The 17,831-nt window shown below is 54.2% G+C and overlaps 5 protein-coding genes across 5 annotated transcripts; 2 read left to right on the forward strand and 3 right to left on the reverse strand.

The window, feature by feature from the left end:
- Positions 1-1,689: 1,689 nt before the first annotated feature.
- On the forward strand, positions 1,690-3,314 carry W97_06253 (uncharacterized protein; the record flags this gene model as incomplete). The annotated part of the gene is made up of 4 exons (XM_007783978.1): positions 1,690-1,857; positions 1,913-2,656; positions 2,713-3,078; positions 3,144-3,314. 4 exons carry the CDS (start codon positions 1,690-1,692, stop codon positions 3,312-3,314), a joined length of 1,449 nt encoding a protein of 482 aa, XP_007782168.1.
- A 1,450-nt stretch (positions 3,315-4,764) lies between these two features.
- W97_06254 (3,4-dihydroxy-2-butanone 4-phosphate synthase) lies at positions 4,765-5,555 on the reverse strand (the record flags this gene model as incomplete). Its single annotated transcript, XM_007783979.1, has 2 exons — positions 4,765-5,402; positions 5,465-5,555. 2 exons carry the CDS (start codon positions 5,553-5,555, stop codon positions 4,765-4,767), a joined length of 729 nt encoding a protein of 242 aa, XP_007782169.1.
- Positions 5,556-6,477: 922 nt separating this feature from the next.
- W97_06255 (uncharacterized protein) lies at positions 6,478-8,421 on the reverse strand (the record flags this gene model as incomplete). Its single annotated transcript, XM_007783980.1, has 5 exons — positions 6,478-6,879; positions 6,939-7,849; positions 7,912-8,037; positions 8,090-8,192; positions 8,254-8,421. 5 exons carry the CDS (start codon positions 8,419-8,421, stop codon positions 6,478-6,480), a joined length of 1,710 nt encoding a protein of 569 aa, XP_007782170.1.
- A 3,296-nt stretch (positions 8,422-11,717) lies between these two features.
- W97_06256 (uncharacterized protein) lies at positions 11,718-13,209 on the forward strand (the record flags this gene model as incomplete). The annotated part of the gene is made up of 6 exons (XM_007783981.1): positions 11,718-11,892; positions 11,942-12,050; positions 12,103-12,281; positions 12,344-12,859; positions 12,918-13,077; positions 13,134-13,209. The coding sequence occupies 6 exons, from the start codon at positions 11,718-11,720 to the stop codon at positions 13,207-13,209; spliced, it is 1,215 nt and encodes a 404-aa protein (XP_007782171.1).
- A 1,066-nt stretch (positions 13,210-14,275) lies between these two features.
- On the reverse strand, positions 14,276-17,188 carry W97_06257 (uncharacterized protein; the record flags this gene model as incomplete). Its single annotated transcript, XM_007783982.1, has 3 exons — positions 14,276-14,308; positions 14,368-16,858; positions 16,920-17,188. The coding sequence occupies 3 exons, from the start codon at positions 17,186-17,188 to the stop codon at positions 14,276-14,278; spliced, it is 2,793 nt and encodes a 930-aa protein (XP_007782172.1).
- Between the last annotated feature and the right edge of the window lie 643 nt (positions 17,189-17,831).

The raw sequence follows: 17,831 nt of genomic DNA on the forward strand, positions 1-17,831 counted from the left end.
CCAGGATGTTGGCATGCTTGATACTCTCATCGTACGAAGCTGCTGCTCCATGAGCTCATCGCAGCACTGCTCTCTCCTGCAACTCTCCGAGCCCTATGTCAAGAACACGGCACTCACGAAAAGCCTCCGGCTTCCAAGACGCGGCAGAGCAGAAGGTCACATCAAGCATTCAGCGCCTCTAGAGTAGCGAGCAGGCAGTCAGGCGTGAAATAAACCTCACCGCGACAGCAGCTCCGCGCTCGTCCACCGTCAACTTCATAGAGCAATCCTCGATCAGCCACTGTAGCAGATCGAAGGAGTGGCCGGCAGAAGGACAAGTCTTTAGTGAGCCATTTAGATGTTGCTATGAAGTATTAGGTGGACCATAGAGGGAGCTTTGTTCTTGATGCAGCTGTGAGTTTCTACAATCTCGAGGAGGCCTTTTTCCCGCTCGGCGTGGCAAGATGCGTGAATGCACGCGAAGAGAGCTGATCAGGCGGCGGCGTTCGATGCGCTGCAAGGACGGTGTTCTTCCCAGTTGGTTAGATTTAACCTCCGCACAGTATGACTCGGTTGCTGAGCTCAAAGACCTCCCCTTGAGTCAGTTTGTGGGACTGTAAAGTCAGGATCTTAGCTTCTTGCGGAAGCAAGATGCATGCACACGCGGAGCATGCACACGCGGAGCATGCACATGCGGAGACAAAAATATTTCCCACACCAAAGCTCGATATCTGTGTAAGTATGGTCGAAAGTCACAAGGGATTGCTTCGACAAACTCGAATTCATGCTGGGGAAGCCGCATGAGTGCTTACTTGTACAACAAGGAGCGAGAGAACGGTCCCTAACTCTTTTCGAACCAGCAGCTCTCCGATGCTTAATCGCTGGTGTTCGGATCCCATAACAGCGGCATATTACTTTCACTCTCTGTCATGGCAGTCCGCGCTATTTCATCTGTCGCCAGATCGGTCTCCTCCTCAATTGGCTTGGATGGAACTTCCGCTCCCCTTGGCAACATGGGTCTGCGGTCATCTGCGGTTTTGCGAAAGCTCGATACGCCAACCAGAACAACCGACCAAATCATCGCCATTATTGAAATGGCGGGAGGAAATCAGGGTTCGGTCTACCGCGGACCGACAGAGACGTTTGATGGCACGATCGGCGAAGACAAGAACGCCTTTTCGCAAGCGCCAAATCAATACCGAGTCTCATTCGTGTCAGCTCATGCTACCGAGAAGCTAAGAGTTGAGCCGCCACCGGTTCCATGCTGGCGGGCCGTCACGCTCTTAATCTCCCGGCACTCAACGCGGTACTTCTTATCAGTGTTCCACGCCATCAGGTACATCCGGAGAAGGGCTGTCTGCCCGTCCTTGTGCTCTTGGCAGGACCTTCTATGCAGCACGATTGTTCTAGCGTGCTTCGCCGCAATGCCAAGTGCATGGATCACCATGTCTGGATGCCATCTCACTGCGTTGGTGGGGGAAGCCGGAAACTTCCCGGTGACGGTAGGGCGATGGGAACACGCGGGTGCTTCTCCAGGTCCTCCGCATGATGTACGACGTTGATATATAAATTGGCCGCTGTCCCCTCATGAATTTTTTTCCCTACAAGCCTAGGAAAGAGTCCTATCCTTCACTTCAGGCAGCACTCTTTTCCCTATCACCGTCGTTGCTTCGTCATTTCCAGACATTCGTTTGCCATCTGTAAGGAGTCATGGCACCAGTCCAGTCAAACAAAGACGAGAAGATTGTAGTGCAGTATGAGGAGGAGGTTGGGTCCATCGACAAGCCCCTGCCTGAGAAGGCGGACTATTCGGGTGCTGCAGCGAAGACAGACCCGGCGGAGATTGCCCTGGTCAGGAAGCTCGACCGTTGGATCATGGTGAGTAGCATCAATATTTCCGTCTTCAGATCTAGTACTAACGGTCCTTCACTAGCCCATGCTATGGTCAATGTACTGGCTGAACTATCTTGATCGCAACGCCATCGCCCTTGCACGCCTTGATGATCTCGAGGAAGATCTGGGGCTCTCAAGCACAGAATATCAGACTTGTATCAGCATCCTTTTTGTCGGCTACCTTCTCGGACAAATCCCTTCCAACATGTTCCTCACACGCACCAGGCCAAGCCACTACATGGGCATCGCCATGATGCTGTGGGCAGTTGTCAGCGCTCTAACGGCCGTGGTTAAGAACTTCCACGGGTTGCTCCTTGTCAGATTCTTCCTCGGTGTAACAGAAGCTCCTTACTACCCTGGTGCCGTCTACCTGCTGAGCATCTTCTACACTCGCAAGGAGATCGCGACCCGTATCGCGATCCTCTATACCGGCAATATTCTCGCGACTGCATTCGCCGGTCTTATTGCGGCAGGCATTTTCCACGGCTTGGGCGATGTAGCTGGCCTCTCCGGCTGGAAGTGGCTCTTTATCCTTCAGGGCGCAGTCACCTTTGCCATTGCCATCGTTGGCTTCTTCTGTTTGCCAGATACTCCCTTGACCACGAGGTGGTTAAATCCAGAAGAACGCCAATTGGCCCACGATCGTATGGAAAGGGACACTGTTGACAACCAAGGGCACTCAAGCACCTGGCAGGGCTTCAAGCAGGCGGCGGTTGACCCGAACGTGTGGCTTTTCGCCTTCATGGCGCACATGCACCTCGCTGCCAATGGATTCAAGAACTTTGTAGGTCTTTCCCATGTCCAGCACATCGATAGACCGTCTAACATGTCATGTTACAGTTCCCGACAGTCGTGCAAACACTTGGCTTTAATACCACGATCACACTCGTCCTTACATGCCCGCCGTACTTGATTGCTGGAGCTAGCACTATCCTGGTCAGCTGGTCGTCAGGAAGAATGAACGAGCGCACTTGGCATATCACTATCTCTAAAGCTGTGGCTGTCATTGGCTTTGTTGGTGCTTGTGGGACCATGAATCTCGCCGGCCGCTACGTCTGCATGGTTATCTTCACTATCGGCACCTATGCCGTTAACTCCCTTATCCTGGGATGGTGCGGGTCCACATGCGGTCAAACGAAGGAGAAGAAGGCTGTGGCTATCAGTATCGTCACTACTGTGATGAATGCAAGCTTCATCTGGACTCCGGTACGTCATCTATATTTCCTGCAGTCAGTTTCGTGAGAAAATCACAAGCTAACATTTTTCCGCAGTACTTGTGGCCCAAGTCGGATTCACCGCGTTACGTCATTGCTCTCTCCTCAAGTGCGGCGTTTTCTATTGCTACGGCTATGACTGCCTGGGTCGTCAAGTTCATGATGATGCGCAAGAACAAGAAGCTGCGCCAGTCTGAGGACGAGGTCACCACTTTTTACGTTTATTGAGCAATAGTCTACTGCCCACCTGCTCTCGCTTCGAGTATACCCGCAGGTTTAAGAGCTTGGATCTTAGAGGCTTTCATTTTCGGGAGCGTAATTGGCTGTAGCATTCTTCGTCGCAACCCGTCACGAGATTCTATGCCGTTTGTTGAAATCACTCTACATTACCGGAATTGACTATCCAACATGGTGAAAGCATGAAAGCCGCATGCGATGTGACACAAACGGCATCTACACCAACGATCACCGAGAACAGGCTCTACGCCATCAGGCCAATTTTAGGCAAAGGGCAAGGTTTCATAGCTACCACTAGGATCGCCAAATGCACGCGTATCCTCAAGTGTCTTCAGGTAATCGATTCATAAGAATATTACACTGCTAAATAATTCACAATCTCTGTCGCGTAGAACCGGTCTGGTTCCTTTACTCTCAGAACGATTCTAAGTTCAGCTCAACCCTGGCTTGATATCAAGAACGGTAAGAGCTAGGATGCGGCAACGGCCTCTTTGAACAGCCTTTTGCGCGAGAGTACTACACTGTTAAACGACTATAGCCTCTGTGGCGTTGGAACGGTCCGGTTCTTTCGCCCTCAATAGAATACTGAGTTCAATTTCGTCGTGACTTTATTCTTGATAACAGTAGCAGCTACAATGCGGCAATAGCCTTTTGGGACGGCCCTTGGCCGCTCGCCATCGGTTCGCAGACGATCCAGATTCGCATGTGAGCTGTATTAACTCCCACTGGCGCAACGCCAGCAGAGTGATAGAAGACTAGAGCAGACTACACGGCTTGACGGGCTACGGGAGCAAGCTGTAGAGATATTTTCGCAAGGGCTGGGTGAAGAGGGATTTCAGGACTGGTTTTGGAAGAAGGGTGAGCGACGTGATACCCAGAAAAGCGCTGCCAACTTCATGAAGGTTGATTCTATTCCCCTGGAATGTCAGATAGAAGGATAGAGCTACTCACGCGGTCGTGAACAATATCACACCGTACAGACGACGATGTGCTTACGCTTAGCGGCAATCCAGTCGCGGGAAGCTTGAAGCCGCTCACACATCATTTCAGGGGCCATAGATTCCAAACGGTAGAGGGCTGGAAATTTTTGATGATTAAGAGCGCTGATATGATCGTTTGCATTTCCTTTCCTAGACCTGCCGACGTGATACAGATCGCGACTCCATGATTAGTATGGAATGAAGGTCTCGTATGAGAAGGCGAATAACGACGCCATCGACGCCACGGATCATCACCAACAGCATCGGCATTGCCAAACGCGCCGCCGTCAGAGCTTAGCATGTTGCTGCCACGCCTCCTTTTGTACATTCCCATATCCATGCCTGAGATGCAGCACAGCGTCCTCTTCCGGCATAGCAATGTCTTAATCGCTTGCTTAAACCTGGAGAACGTGTCGGCTTCTCCAAGCGTCAACCCAGGTGCTGCATACCATAGCAGCCCCTTAATAATCCGAGCCTTCCACCCCCAACTTCCCCTCCTTCGCCTCCACATACTCCACCAGGTCTTCAATTGTGCACACCCTAAGCCCCCACCTCTTCCCAAACGCCAAGCAATCATCCCTCCTCATCATCCCCCCACCCTCCAGCTCCGTCTTCCCCGGCACCTCCTCTCCATCATTAACAAGTTCACATATCACGCCCGCGAGCTGCTTCCCCGCAAGCCTGCACAACTCCACCGCGGCCTCCGTATGCCCATGTCTCGCCCTAATCCCGCCCTCCCGTGCCTGCAGCGGCAGGATATGTCCCGGTCTCCTGAAACTCCTCGGCTGCGCCTTCGGACTTGCAAGCAACCTACACGTAACGCTCCTATCGTGCGCGCTGATGCCCGTGCTGATTTCCGGTGTGTCCGCGTCTACGGTAATGGCATAGGCCGTGCGGTTCGGATCCGTGTTGTGCGTCACCATCTGCGGCAGCTGCAGCTCTGCGGCGCGCGAGACGGGGATCGGGGCGCAGATGTAGCCGGAGGTGTACCGGATCATGAAAGCTGCTTTGGAGGGGGTGAGGTCTTCGGCGGCGATTATGAGGTCGCCTTCATTTTCGCGGGAGGGGGAGTCGAGGACTATGACGAATTCGCCGCGGGCTGGGAGGGGGTGATTAGTTGGGAATACAGGGGAAGGAAATGCGCTGGGATGGTGGGCGTACCGAAGGCTTCAATCGTGTCTGGTATTGAGTCGAAGGCGGGGTGGGAGGGTGTGTGGGAAGTGCCGTTGATGGAGGGAGCGCCGTTTGGCATTGTCGTTCCTGTTGATGCCATAGCTCTGAAGGATGCTTAGGGATAAGGCGGCCACGCAAGAAGGATAGATAATCTACAACGCAGTTATGTACAATGCCAGCGCTGAGTCACTGCGGCCGCTTATGGGATTGCTGACGGTGGTTTATCAGCGTAGCGGATAGCGATCTGGATAAAAGGGGAGAGGTTGTGCGGGCTTGGACGGTTTCGGCAGGTTGTTCATGCTGAGAGGAAGATGTTCTGTGTCGACAGAGTTCCATTGACACTCCCTCCATCTTAGCATCATCAGGGTCCAACATGTGGTGGAGGGTTTGCATCGGCACCGACCTCGGCCCGCTCGGAGCGGAGCTTCGGATTTCGGTTGTCCACAAAGGGAATGCCGGAGGTTGGAATTCTCAGTACGCTTTCCGACCGACTTCATCTGCTCAGTGAGCATAAAGCTACGGTGATTGTAGAGGGTCTGCGCAAGCATGGTAGTGGTAAAGGGCTCATAGTGTACGAAGCCAGCAAACCCGCTCATAAGTGCGAATTTCTCGCAGATTTTGGGTATATCAGTCCTCCCTGCCGGAGTAAGAGATACTCGGAGGATGCTTCCCAGGCGGATCGGCACAGGTACTCGCAGAGGCTTTATAAAGACGAAGAGTGAAAAGTATGGGGAAAGCGATCGTTGGATAAGAAATGAGTATGGTATGCAGATGTAACGAATACTAACAGCTCCCTACTACACCACATCGCAGACGCGTCCAACTTCAGAAATCAAATACCACCGTCGCAAATGCCGATAAGTCCAGCGCCGCCAAGATCCATGCGTAATCCGATCTAAGGACCTCGCCGGATCCAATTGCCTCTATGCAGATTCAGATCACAAAGGAAAGATGCAAGTTGCAGTAGCGCCTCCTAAATGCTCAATAGTGCCACCAAGAGCTTACAAGCCAGAATCATCCTGCACATACACCGGATTATTGTTGTTGTAGTTTCTCCAGTTCGTGCATGTCTTCTCCCACTCCGCGTTCGGGAGAGTGATGGCAGCCTTGCTCTCTAAGAACTGAACACCCAGTCCCTCGGCAATGTGCCAGGCGATGTGGCAGTGCATCAGCCATGCGCCGGGGTTGTCGGTTGGGAAGGCGATTGCGAGCCAGCCGCCGCCCGGCAAGATTGCAACATCGCGGCGTGTCGGATTTTGGAACTTAAGAGAGGGGACGGAGTTGACCTTGTCGAAGACGCCAACACCGGAACCGAGGACGTAGAAGTCATGACCGTGAAGATGGATGGGATGGGGGATGGGAACTGGGGTGCCAGGAGTTTCTTGGATGATCCAGTACGACCACTGCAATAATGTCAGCAAAACCTGTGTTCGTGTTCCAGTTACGCAGGAGAGTGTCTTACTGTGTTCTGGTTGGGAATCTCGAGCAGGTTGTATGTGCGCGGGTAGTCCGACTTTCCTTTCTTAACGTAATCAAGAGTAGGAAGATCCCACATGATATCGATGGCGGTCATATTTACGCCCCAGACAACGATATTCTGGCCATTGGTAGTGACCTGCTCACGAGCAAGATCGACCTGCAGGTTCCCAACTTGGTTGAGGAAGGCTTCACTGTTTACCGTATTCGCAACCCAAGGCGTGAGGGTTGTAGGATCACGGCAGCCGGCGGTGAACGATGTGGCGGTGCTGGTCGGGTCGCTTTGTGGTGCACCAGAGTAGCGGAAGATGGAGCGGCCATAGAAGTTATTAGAGCTAGCACAGTCGGTGGCGACTTCGGCCCTGAACCAGTAGTTGCCGACGGCCTGGTTAGCGGTGAAGATAACATCGTACCGCTGGCCGACGGAGAGGAGTACCCAGTTGGTCGTGTAGGGTTTGATCGGAACCAGGTCCGCTGTGATTACAGTGAAGGGGTGGCCGTCAAGGGAAACACGGATGGAGTTGTCAACGGAGGGGTTGATCAGTCTGAGACGGTACTTCTTGCCAGGTGTAATTGTTGTTGTCGTGTAGCTCCCAGTGCCTGAAGGGCTCTTGTTTTTGCCGTTGATGAGGAGAGTATCGGCTGGAGGTGGACCGGTGCGCCTCTGCAGGTTCTGTGCTACTATAGAATTGATCTCGTAAGACGTACGGTAGAACCAGTCGTTGATCATGTAAGGACCGAGATCTACGTCATAATTGGACGCGGCCGGTCCGTTGATCACCATGGCTCCGATGATGCCGTCTCCATACTGGGCTGAAAAATGCGAGTGATACCATGTGGTACCGAATTGCGTTGCTTGGAAGTAATATGTCTTCGTGTCAAAAGGCGCCAGAGGACCTGTTCCTGTTGTCAGCCTCACAGACTTTCCTTCGTGGCACCAGGGGTTGCTGCTCGCTTACATTCTGTAATACCGTTGACACCGTCCTCAGTGCATGTGTTGAGCTGTCGTATACCATGCCAATGTATGCTGGTGCCGTTGTGGGGCATTGAATTCTTGACGGTGATCGCAAGTCGGTCGCCCCAGTCTGCAAAATGTGAGTGGGCTTTCATGACGGAAAAAGGGAGGGTGAGCCATACCGGCATAGATAGTAGGAGTTGGGTACTGTCCATTGACCAAAAAGCAGATCTTTTCCTTGGCGCCGTCTGGGTTGCAAGTAGTGTTCGTGATTTCCAGATTGTACTGCGGGCGATGGTGGTCAGCGCCTAGTGGAGCCATCTAATGCGCCACAAGCTGTACTCACGTAGACCGTTTTGCCCGTATTCGGCCATTTTGCATCAAAATCTGTTGCTATACTGTAGCCGGGGGCCCAGCAGGATCGAGTAAAGGGACCGTTCGAACAAACGGCGTCTGCCACTCGAGTTGAAGTTGAGGCAGCGGCGGCGGTAGTTGTAGCTTGGCGGCGAACCATGTGGTTACCGGCGGGTCCTTTCTCGCCCCATAGAATGTGATCGGGAGGAAGATGTGAAGCTGCCGAGCTAGCAGCGAGCGCCAACAACGGACTCGCTATACTGAGGAAATGCATGGCAGCAGACCTCAAGTCAAGCAACCGCCGATTTAAATGTCTTAGTTGTATAGTGCAAGGAGACAAGAAGAGAGATGATGCTTCTAGTGAATGTTACGCTTCAAGGGAGTACGTGATGCTTGCAGAAGATAATGATCACTGAGAGCGGAGGCATCTTTGACATATATGCTGTACTCACCACAACAGTATGAACCACCTGAATCATCAACCAGAATCACCCTCATGCCCATGGTGCCTCGGAAACTTGGCTAAAAGCTAGATCCCGACGTTAGACAGCTGTCAGCACTGTCAAAAACCAGCAAAGACTGGCTGGCAGGTCGATGGCAGGTGTTACCCAAGGGACAGCTCGGAGATGCAACGGAGCTTGGCAAACAAGATGCATGTTGCGGCGAGCCTCAAATGACTGTGTACCAAGATACCTGAATCTAATCGAATACGCCGGATTGGCGTACGCGTACCTGAAGACCCGCAGTTGTAGGCAACACTAGCAGGAGCTCGCTATTGCAACGAATCGCGATGCTTTTGAAGGCTGAGTAACGGACAAATTGAAATTGATCCATATTTGGACGCAGCCGCAAGTTCAGGAACGGCGGCAGTGTGACTCGTGCACTAGCGAGGGATCGAGGCCGGGAGGACCATGAAATCTAGGTTAGACGAGAATCAGGCGAAAGCGGGGAGCCCGACTAGGCAATGCTGGATAGAACGGTAAGACTGTAAGCCAAAACCGGCTGAATTATAGAGGCAGCACGCATATCAAATGCTTTGATCCTCATTGGGATTGGGAAATATTCCGAATGTCAGCACGGCTAAGAGCTGCAGGATTGGCTTGCATACACGGCTATGACATGATGTAGAAGGCCGGAATAGCAGTTCGGGTGGTACAGTGCGCGGTCTCGACTCCACGTACGAGGGACGGCGTCCCGATATCGCGGCAACCGTAAACATACACGTTCCCGAGAGCCTCAGCGTACACTGGCGAGAAGCTCTACGGTACTCCGAGAACCCGAGGGTCCGTCGTGACAGGCCACCTTTGTGGAACCAGATCACTTCTGCATGTCTGAGATCCGGCAGCAGCCGCCCCGAGCCAGGCCAAGCTGTTCTGATACCTATTGAAACCTTTAATCCAGTAACCAAAAGTTTTCTGCCTCCGGTTATGCGGTGTTCGCGAGCACCAGCGGCATAAAGTTGCGAGCATTCATGACAATGGAGGTCCAATGGCCGTGATGTGGGAAAGAGAGCATGTGAGGTCAAAAGAAAGGTAGGGTAGCTTGCCGCTTTACTCCTGAAGAAGCTAGGCTGTACAGGGTTGAGTGCACAACACCACTGCCCATGCATTTTCGGGCTGAAGAAAGCATCCGCAATACGCTGGTGAGAGGCTTGATTAGCTGGCCAGCCTGTGTGGATCAGCTGGCGATGCATATAGCTCTCAGCACCTCCATCCTATCTGCATATTTAGGAGAACTGAGTTTGAACGCAGCGCCCCCACTCTGCGGCTACCACCACTTGCAACGTAGAACCAGCTGTTCTCCAAGTGTTTTCAACCATTATGATGCTAGTTGCTAGTATGATGCTGGTGGTTGCATCTTTGAGTGATGGCAGTCGATGTTAGTAATACGAGTATCTTCGCTCCATCAAGAGCATCGCTGTCCATGCAGATCTGCTTTGTGCTCAGTTTGTGCTCGTTGTACCAGATAGTAGCATCTCTAGACTAACCCAAGATGGGCTGGCAAAATAGCCGCGTACCGTAGAGAAAACCGGCGAGCCTGGGAGGCTGCGAGTCGCATGTGAGCAACGCAAATGGTCAAGAAGCAGCCGGAGGTCGGAGACCGAGTCCATCCGACGCCGCGAGCCAATTCTCCATGGCTCCACCACTCCAATCTTGCGCGCATGCACACAGCACAGCGCAGCCGCTGCTACAGCTGCAATCCATCAAGCTGCACTCAACTCGTGGCTACCAATGCGTCGGGCGCTCCATGGTTCGCTGTGGGAATGCACCTGAGCCCCGCTGACCCGCGTCCATGCCGGCCAATGCCTTTTAAGCATTTACAGGAAACGATGGAGCACAACGTCAAGCCAGGCAGATGCTGGCTCCCCATCGGCTTCCATGTTCTGCTGTTGTGATCCCGGTTAGTAATTGAGGCTCAGCTGCTTCGCTGGTTCCTAAAAGTTTAGCTGCTTTTGCGTATTTCCAATCGGCCGCCCCCGTTCCACAGTCGTGATCTTCGTCCTTTTCCAGAGCTTGCTCGCCTAGCCGCAGCTTCCATTTCTCGAAGGCTTATTATGTCCGGAGTCATCCAGCCACGGTAACACGGCATCTCCAGCTCGAACCTAAATCTTTCCTAGATCCAGTCATTTCAACATGGACGCTGTGCCAACACTCCACTCTGCGATCTTCCGCGCAGAACTTGCATCGACGGGACCATGAGGCCTCTACCATATACCACACGAGACTATCTTATCTCATCGATCTCCCAGGGAGTTTTCAGAGCTCCCAATAGCCGCATCCGAAAACAGCGTACAATGACCCGCAGGGACAGGGGCCGTATCCCATGCATATGCGCTAATCTAGTGTTTACGAGAAGCATGTGAAACCATGAGGCCATCGCCAACCGTGGCGGTGCCTGCAGCCTCGTCCTTGGCTGCATCTCGCCATGCGAGGATATCACTGCAAGATACCGCTTGCCAAGCTGTCTGAAATCCATTCTCCAGTCCGGGATTATCCATCTGCGACGACGCCACTGCCGCAAATGTTGCGCCAATATGCAACTCAACATTGCAAATTCGTCTGCTGGATCCTACGGCGTTAGGCTTTGAGGTAGTATCTTTACCTCGTTCAAATCCCACATTGACTTCTCCGGGACGGCATGGGGCAGAACAGCTCGGAGACTCTGCTTCCTGCGCGTCAGTGCCCGTCAACAATCCCGTCATGGCCGAGGTAGGTACCACATGGCTGAGCAAGCCCAGCGGACCTCTTGAAATCACTATATCGGGATACGGTACACCTGCGCCAGCCCATGCTCAGCTGACAGAGTGCGTCGCGGAGGGACTTGGGATCTCATAAGAGCTCTGGTATCGCTCAAGAATTGTTCTCAACTTTTGCCCTGTACTCATCTGTCCTTCGATCATTCTTTTTTAGGCCGAACCTTTCGCTGAAGTCCATTTGTCACAGTTAGAACTGCACAATGTCGTCGTCTTCAGTCATTGGCAAGCTCGGCTTGATGGTTTTGCTCGCTCAGCGTGCCTTGTCGCAAACAGACAATCCATGCGTTTCTTACGGCATGGACTTTCAGAATGGAGGCTCTTACTGCCAGAACGCCAGCTCGACTGATCCTTTCACATTCGTTTCTCAGTTTGACGGTAAGGTTGGTATTTTTGAGTCTCAATAAACGCTGACGTTGCTACACAGGCTGCCAAGTAGACACTGCAGTCAATTTACTTGTTGATCCGTCCGGAAACCAGTACCAGTGCTCGTACACGAACCTTACTCCCGATGACACAGATCAGCTAGCGACTTGGTGTGCATTCATATCAATCGAGTGGAGATATGACACATGCTGATGTTGTTAGCCCGCTGAATAAGAATCAACTCACTTCAGGAGAATGGTCAGTCGTGGTGCTCAGCAACAATGGCGCGAGCGGCGAGCCAATCGCATATCAGAGGGATTTCTACCTCAGCGTGGGAGTAATACCCACGCACACCGTCACGCCTACTGTTACGGGGACGGCAGTTGTTACTCCGATCTACAGTGAGCTACTTGCGATTCACTCCGTGTGAAGGTCCAACTAAAGAGCCGTCTCTTTTTTACAGACTATACAAGCACGACAACCGAAATCCTGACAACTGTATTGGTTCCCGTCACAATCACAAAGCCATCAGCGACTCTCAAACCCACCATTACCACCACGCCAAGCCGGGTCACCACGACAAAGACCTCCACTCTTCTCACTATCCGCAAGACCGTATACACTCTTGCAGTGGTAGAGAGGATCCGGACGGCAACTGCTAGCTGCAGAAGGCCTACCAAGCCAGCCCAACCAGATCCCACTTGCACGATTGTCCCGACTATCAACGGTATCACCGCAGCCGCGATGAGCGCAACGGCAACGCCGGGAAGCGCCAAGTTTCGCCGCGCAGATAAGGCCATTGCGCGCGAGAACCTCGCCATCAACTTGGAGAAGAGAAGGGCGTACCTTGCAGCGGCGCGTGTACTCAACAAGCGGGCGCCCGATACCTGCATTGTTACCTCCACGGAGGAGAACACCGCGCTTTGGGGCACCACGACGGTCACCAGCTATGCGCCGACGTCTACCGTGACTATCATTAGTAAGCGCACCCACGGCCTTGTAATTGGTTTGAGAATTGCGTATTAACATCCGTCTAGCCGACGCCGTCATAACCCAGACCGTGACCCCCCCGCCAGTCACCTTGTACAGCGGACGAACGACTGCTTCGATCGTCACGATCACGGCACCGACCCCCACGCGGACGAGAACTAGGTATACCATCGCGACCACCACCACTGTCAGGACTTTGACTACTACGTACGTTGTTCCTGCGCTAATCTACAGCTTGGGAGTGACAGCTGACATATCTGCAGCGTGGTCATCACATCCACAACCACGCCTCCTGCGCTCATCACATTGTGCAGGAGGATCGGCGGCATCATTGTGTAAAGTACCCCGCGGTCCTCATGCGGGAAGCTTGCGCATTCTTCTGCGCAGTCTCGCTTCCGTAACGGGTTTGATTTCGTTTAGAGCGTTCAGCCTCATAGACAGCGCGAGGCTTGTTTCGACATCCCCATGTCGCACCAGAACACCTAGAGAAAAGTGTCTAAAATGGGCGTTGGAGACGGTTATGAGGCCATCTGAATTTTTCGGGGAGGCTGGCATGATAGGGAACATGTCTTGGACATTGAGTTGATAATGTTTGGTACCAGGCTAGAATTGACGAGGTCAATCCAGATCTTCGCGAATTTCCAGCAACATTGATGGTGCCCTTGTTATCACCCCTCAATGCAGTGGCCCGACGTTAAAACAACCATGCGATGATCGTCGCCGATCTCCCTCGCTGCCGGCCGATCAGCCGGGGAAGGTGTGCAGGTGGCGCCAAACCAGGCGTCTTCCCGACGCCCAAGATGAGCTAGTGAGTTAGCGCCCAGAGAATCCTCAATTCAAGCATCGGGATGTGCTTGCCACGGTTCGTGGGCGGGGTGCCTAGCGCTGCTCCTCCCAAGTCGTCCCATCTACGTGTAGGGGATCCGAGATTGGGAGGGCAGAGGTGATTCGATGCTGTCGGCTCGTTGAAGGCCGAAATGAGTGCATGCACGTGCAGAGGCGATACTCTAGAGGAACCGTAAAGTTCTTTTTCTGAGGCGAGTCAGGCTATGGTTCAACAGTGAAAGAGGACGCTCTGGAGTGACGGATGCGTGCTCGGCTACTAGGTTTCGCAGGCTTTTGCCCTGCGCTGGGAAGTGCTCGTACACGTGTGGGGACAGGCTCGGCGGGAGAAGCGGGAGAAAATGGCTTGGAAACAAGGAAGTTGATACACGATAACATGGAAAAAGGCCCTAGCGGCCCTGAGAAGCCCCCGGAAAGACAGCCCGACGCCTGGAGGATGCAAATGCCGCCGAGCGCTGCTGCAACACCAGATTTGCAGCATGCCCCTTGAAACCACTGGAAAACGGCTGGTCACACATCGGATCAACGGGCCGGAACATCCACCCCGAATAAAGCCACAGACTTAATGGCTCGCCTGCCGACTCAGTTGCTTCGCCTACGTCTCAGTCAGCTTCTCCTTTCGCATCCACAAACCACTTTAGCATCTTGACCCACCTTCATAAGCTCAATCCTCGTCTTCAAATTCTGCGTCACCTCCGCCGCCCTCTTCCAGCTCTCCCCGCCATCTGCATCTCCCCTGCGCGCGCCCCCCGCCAACTCTCTCGAACTCTCCGCTCTAGGCAGTAACCCCGGCCTTTCCGCGCCCCCGTTCGCATCGCCACTCAACGCCGGCGAAGCTCGCCCGTTCTCGGCGGGGCGTATGGACGCAAGTGTGTGCGCGCGCTCCAGCTGCGCGGGTGGACGGTCGTACCCAGATGCCGCTACACGCACGGGGCTCAGCTTGAGGCTCCCGATAGCCACAGGGCTGAAGAGGTTCTCTTTACCTTCGCCTGACGCCGAGCGGTCGAGATAGCTCCTGCTCCTGCCTGGGCCAAACAAGCCCGTCCCCGCGCCCGCGCCATTGACGCCCGCTGCCCCGTCCGCCAGAACCCCATCGCCCATGCCTCCACTCCCATTCCTCTCAAACCCCGCCGGCGACGCGGCACGATTCAGGCGGCTCAACTCGCGCTTGAGCCGATCGACTTCCCGTCTCGCGCTCTCGGCCTCCTGCCCCGCGGCCTCGGCGTCGCCGCGGGCGCGCACAAGTTGCGTCTCCTTGGCCTTCTGGCTGAGTACATCCCGCGTATGATCCTCGATCAGCTGCGCGTTCTGCAGCTGTAGCTCATGGATCTGGGAGTTTAGCCGGGACCGCTCGTGTCGCCATTCCTCTTTGTCGCGGCGCATGGCTTCGATCTCTTCGCGGAGATGGTCGAGTTCTGCTTTCTCGGCGGGGGAGAGGGTGGGGGCTGCGAATGGGGCAAGGGGTGCATCGAAGGTAGGCGGGGGGGTGGGTTTGCCGAGGGGCCGGCCGGTGAGACCGCCGCGGCTGCCTAGTGAACTTAGCTTTAGGGCGGGCGCAGGAGTGGGGTCTTCAGCGGGGGGAGTCGGTTGTTGGCGTTTGGGGCTCGTGACGCCGGAGGAGGAGGTTGAGGAGGTGGGTTTCTTTTGGAGACGGGTGAGGCCTGAGGGCGCGGTGAGACCGGATGGCTTCGGGCCGCCGAGTTTGCTGGCGCCTGGACGGGATGTTGGGCGTGGTGCTAGTGCTGGTGCTGGGTCTTCTGCTGGGGGGGTTGCGGTGGCGGAGGGGGGTGCGGATTTCTTTGGACCGGCGGGTGCGGGTTTCTTTCCAAGTGTCTTCTTCGGCGGTCCGGCTGATGCTGCGGGCTTTGGAGGAGGTGCTGCGGCCTTGGGTTTCCACTTCGCCTTGACCTCCGCCGCCTCGAAGAATTCCTTAATCTTGGTCTTGCGGATTTCGTCTAGGCCTTCAAGATGCGGGGACATGATTCTATCGCCCATGATCTTCCAGAGCGTTCCCAAAACTTCTGCGCCCGCGGAACGCTGGGTCTCTTGGGACTCCGTAAGGAGCTTCGTCGCTGCATCGGCTATGGACTTGACCTCTGGTGGCTCGGGAGCTGTTCGGGTTGTCTTCAGAGAGCGGATCAGGAAGCGGGTGGATTCGAGTTTAACCTGTGGATTCTTGTGCTTTAGGAATTCGAGGATGTCTTCCAAGCATTCTGCTAAGCTGGTCGCTTGGAACACTGCATCGAGCGCTGCACCGATAGCGTCGGTGACAGACTGCTTCTTCTCCTTCAATCGCTCCATCATCGGCGGGATGATCGTTCCCCGGAACCTTGCGAAGCCCTTTCGCAGACCTTTCGCAAAGAGCTCCACGCAGTTGGTAGCGACTGTGACTACGGCGATGTTGGCGTCCTTCATGCACTTGGCTAGGGCACTGATGATATCGCTGAATTGGCCTTCTTCTATCTTTGGATAGTTTATGGCAGTGTGAAGTTCGTCGAGGACTTCTTTGCGATCTTTCCATTTCGAAGATGATATGCGTTCTTGAAAGTCCTTGGGTATCTTCGGCATGACGTCCACTGCCATGAACTCTGGCTCGAGATCAATCCCTGCATCTTCTTCATCTTCCGCGCCTCCATCAGCATCAGCGCCGCCGCCTGCAGATGGCGCTGCTGACTCTTGCACTGCCTGCTGTGACCGTAGAAGCCGCTGCTGCTTGGGCGCTGGCTCATCTTTCACCTTTTCAAATAGCTTCTCCAGGTCCTGTTGCTGAACCGGCTTGAGGTCGTTCCAGAAGAGCGGCTTCATTCCCTCCTTTAACCATCTGTAGAACTCCACTGTAAGCGCCTGAGCCTCGGCGCGCACGTTCTTGTCCGCATGGCCGAAGACCTTGGGGAGGACTTTGAGTACCGGTTTCGGCTCGACGGTCTTGCAGCCGTAAGAATTGTATATTGACGTTAACGCGTTTAGTGTTGCCGCGATAATTTTGGGCTGCTTGTGAGAGAGGATCGGTAGGAGTTCTTCTATGACCGGATCTGCTTTGTCCAGTTCAATGTAGAGTAATAGCGCTTCAAGCGCCTTCTGCTTCGCCGCCGGTCGTCCTGTGAGGCCTTTTTCGACTATAGGTACTATCGTGAGGTTTCGTGTTCTGGGATGGCCAACATCAGCAATCCAACAACTGCAATAATTTAACTCTGTTGCCAGCGTACCTCGTGCATCCTTGTGGCCCCGCAATCTGCAAGAACGAACACAGCGCGCTGAGCGCCTCCTGTTGCGCCGCGACGTTCGAGTCCGCGACAGCGCCTTTCCACAAGCCAGGGTCCTGTATGAACTGCCGTACCACGGGGTCTGACTCGTCCTGCGCCTTGTCGAAATCTTTCACCGCCGCCTCATAGGCCTCCTTGCGGACTTTCCAGTTCTTGTGGACGAAGCGGTCGGGTAGCGGGAGCTGGGAGAAGTCCTCTTCCTGGTCTGCCATGGCTGGTTGGTGGGGATGGTGGGGTGCTACTCAGGCTCAAAGACTCTGAGGAGGGTGTTAGCAGACGTTTCATTCGAGGCCTCTGGGCGTGTTTCCAAGTCTGGCTTCCCATCGCATGGGGATGTGGCGCGAAAACAGCAGGCGCGGGTGTGTGAGCATCAAAGGGCGCTGGTGTGGGACATGTCTTACTGATATTCAGGCGCGAACAACGGATGGCGGCAGTAAAGTGCGCAAGCGTATTCAGTCCCAGGACGAAATGGATGCGCCGTTAGGTGGCGTTGGGCGTGAGTGTAAAGGCGCGCAAAGGTGACATCGAAGAAGTTGGCAGATGTGAGATGTGTTTTGGTGTTGACGTGTTTTGGCTAGCAACGGAATATGAGAGTGGATGAGAGAAGATGTTGCGGGCGGCTGCCGGACCCATCCTACATCATCCCGCAACGTCTTGTTCCTCCGCAACCCCATCATCACCCATCAACCCACCATTGTCCTCAGTCCACCGTCCCGCTCAAGATTCACCGTCCTACATACTACAAAACCGTGGTTGTTCGATCTGTTACTCTCCGCAAACTCATAGCCTCACAACAAGGACCAATTGTGCGATCCTATCTAACGGCTCCACCTCTTCTCCAGACTTTTCCCGCTT

This window comes from Coniosporium apollinis, assembly GCF_000281105.1.
Source record: "Coniosporium apollinis CBS 100218 chromosome Unknown supercont1.30, whole genome shotgun sequence".
NCBI lineage: Eukaryota > Fungi > Ascomycota > Dothideomycetes > Coniosporium > Coniosporium apollinis.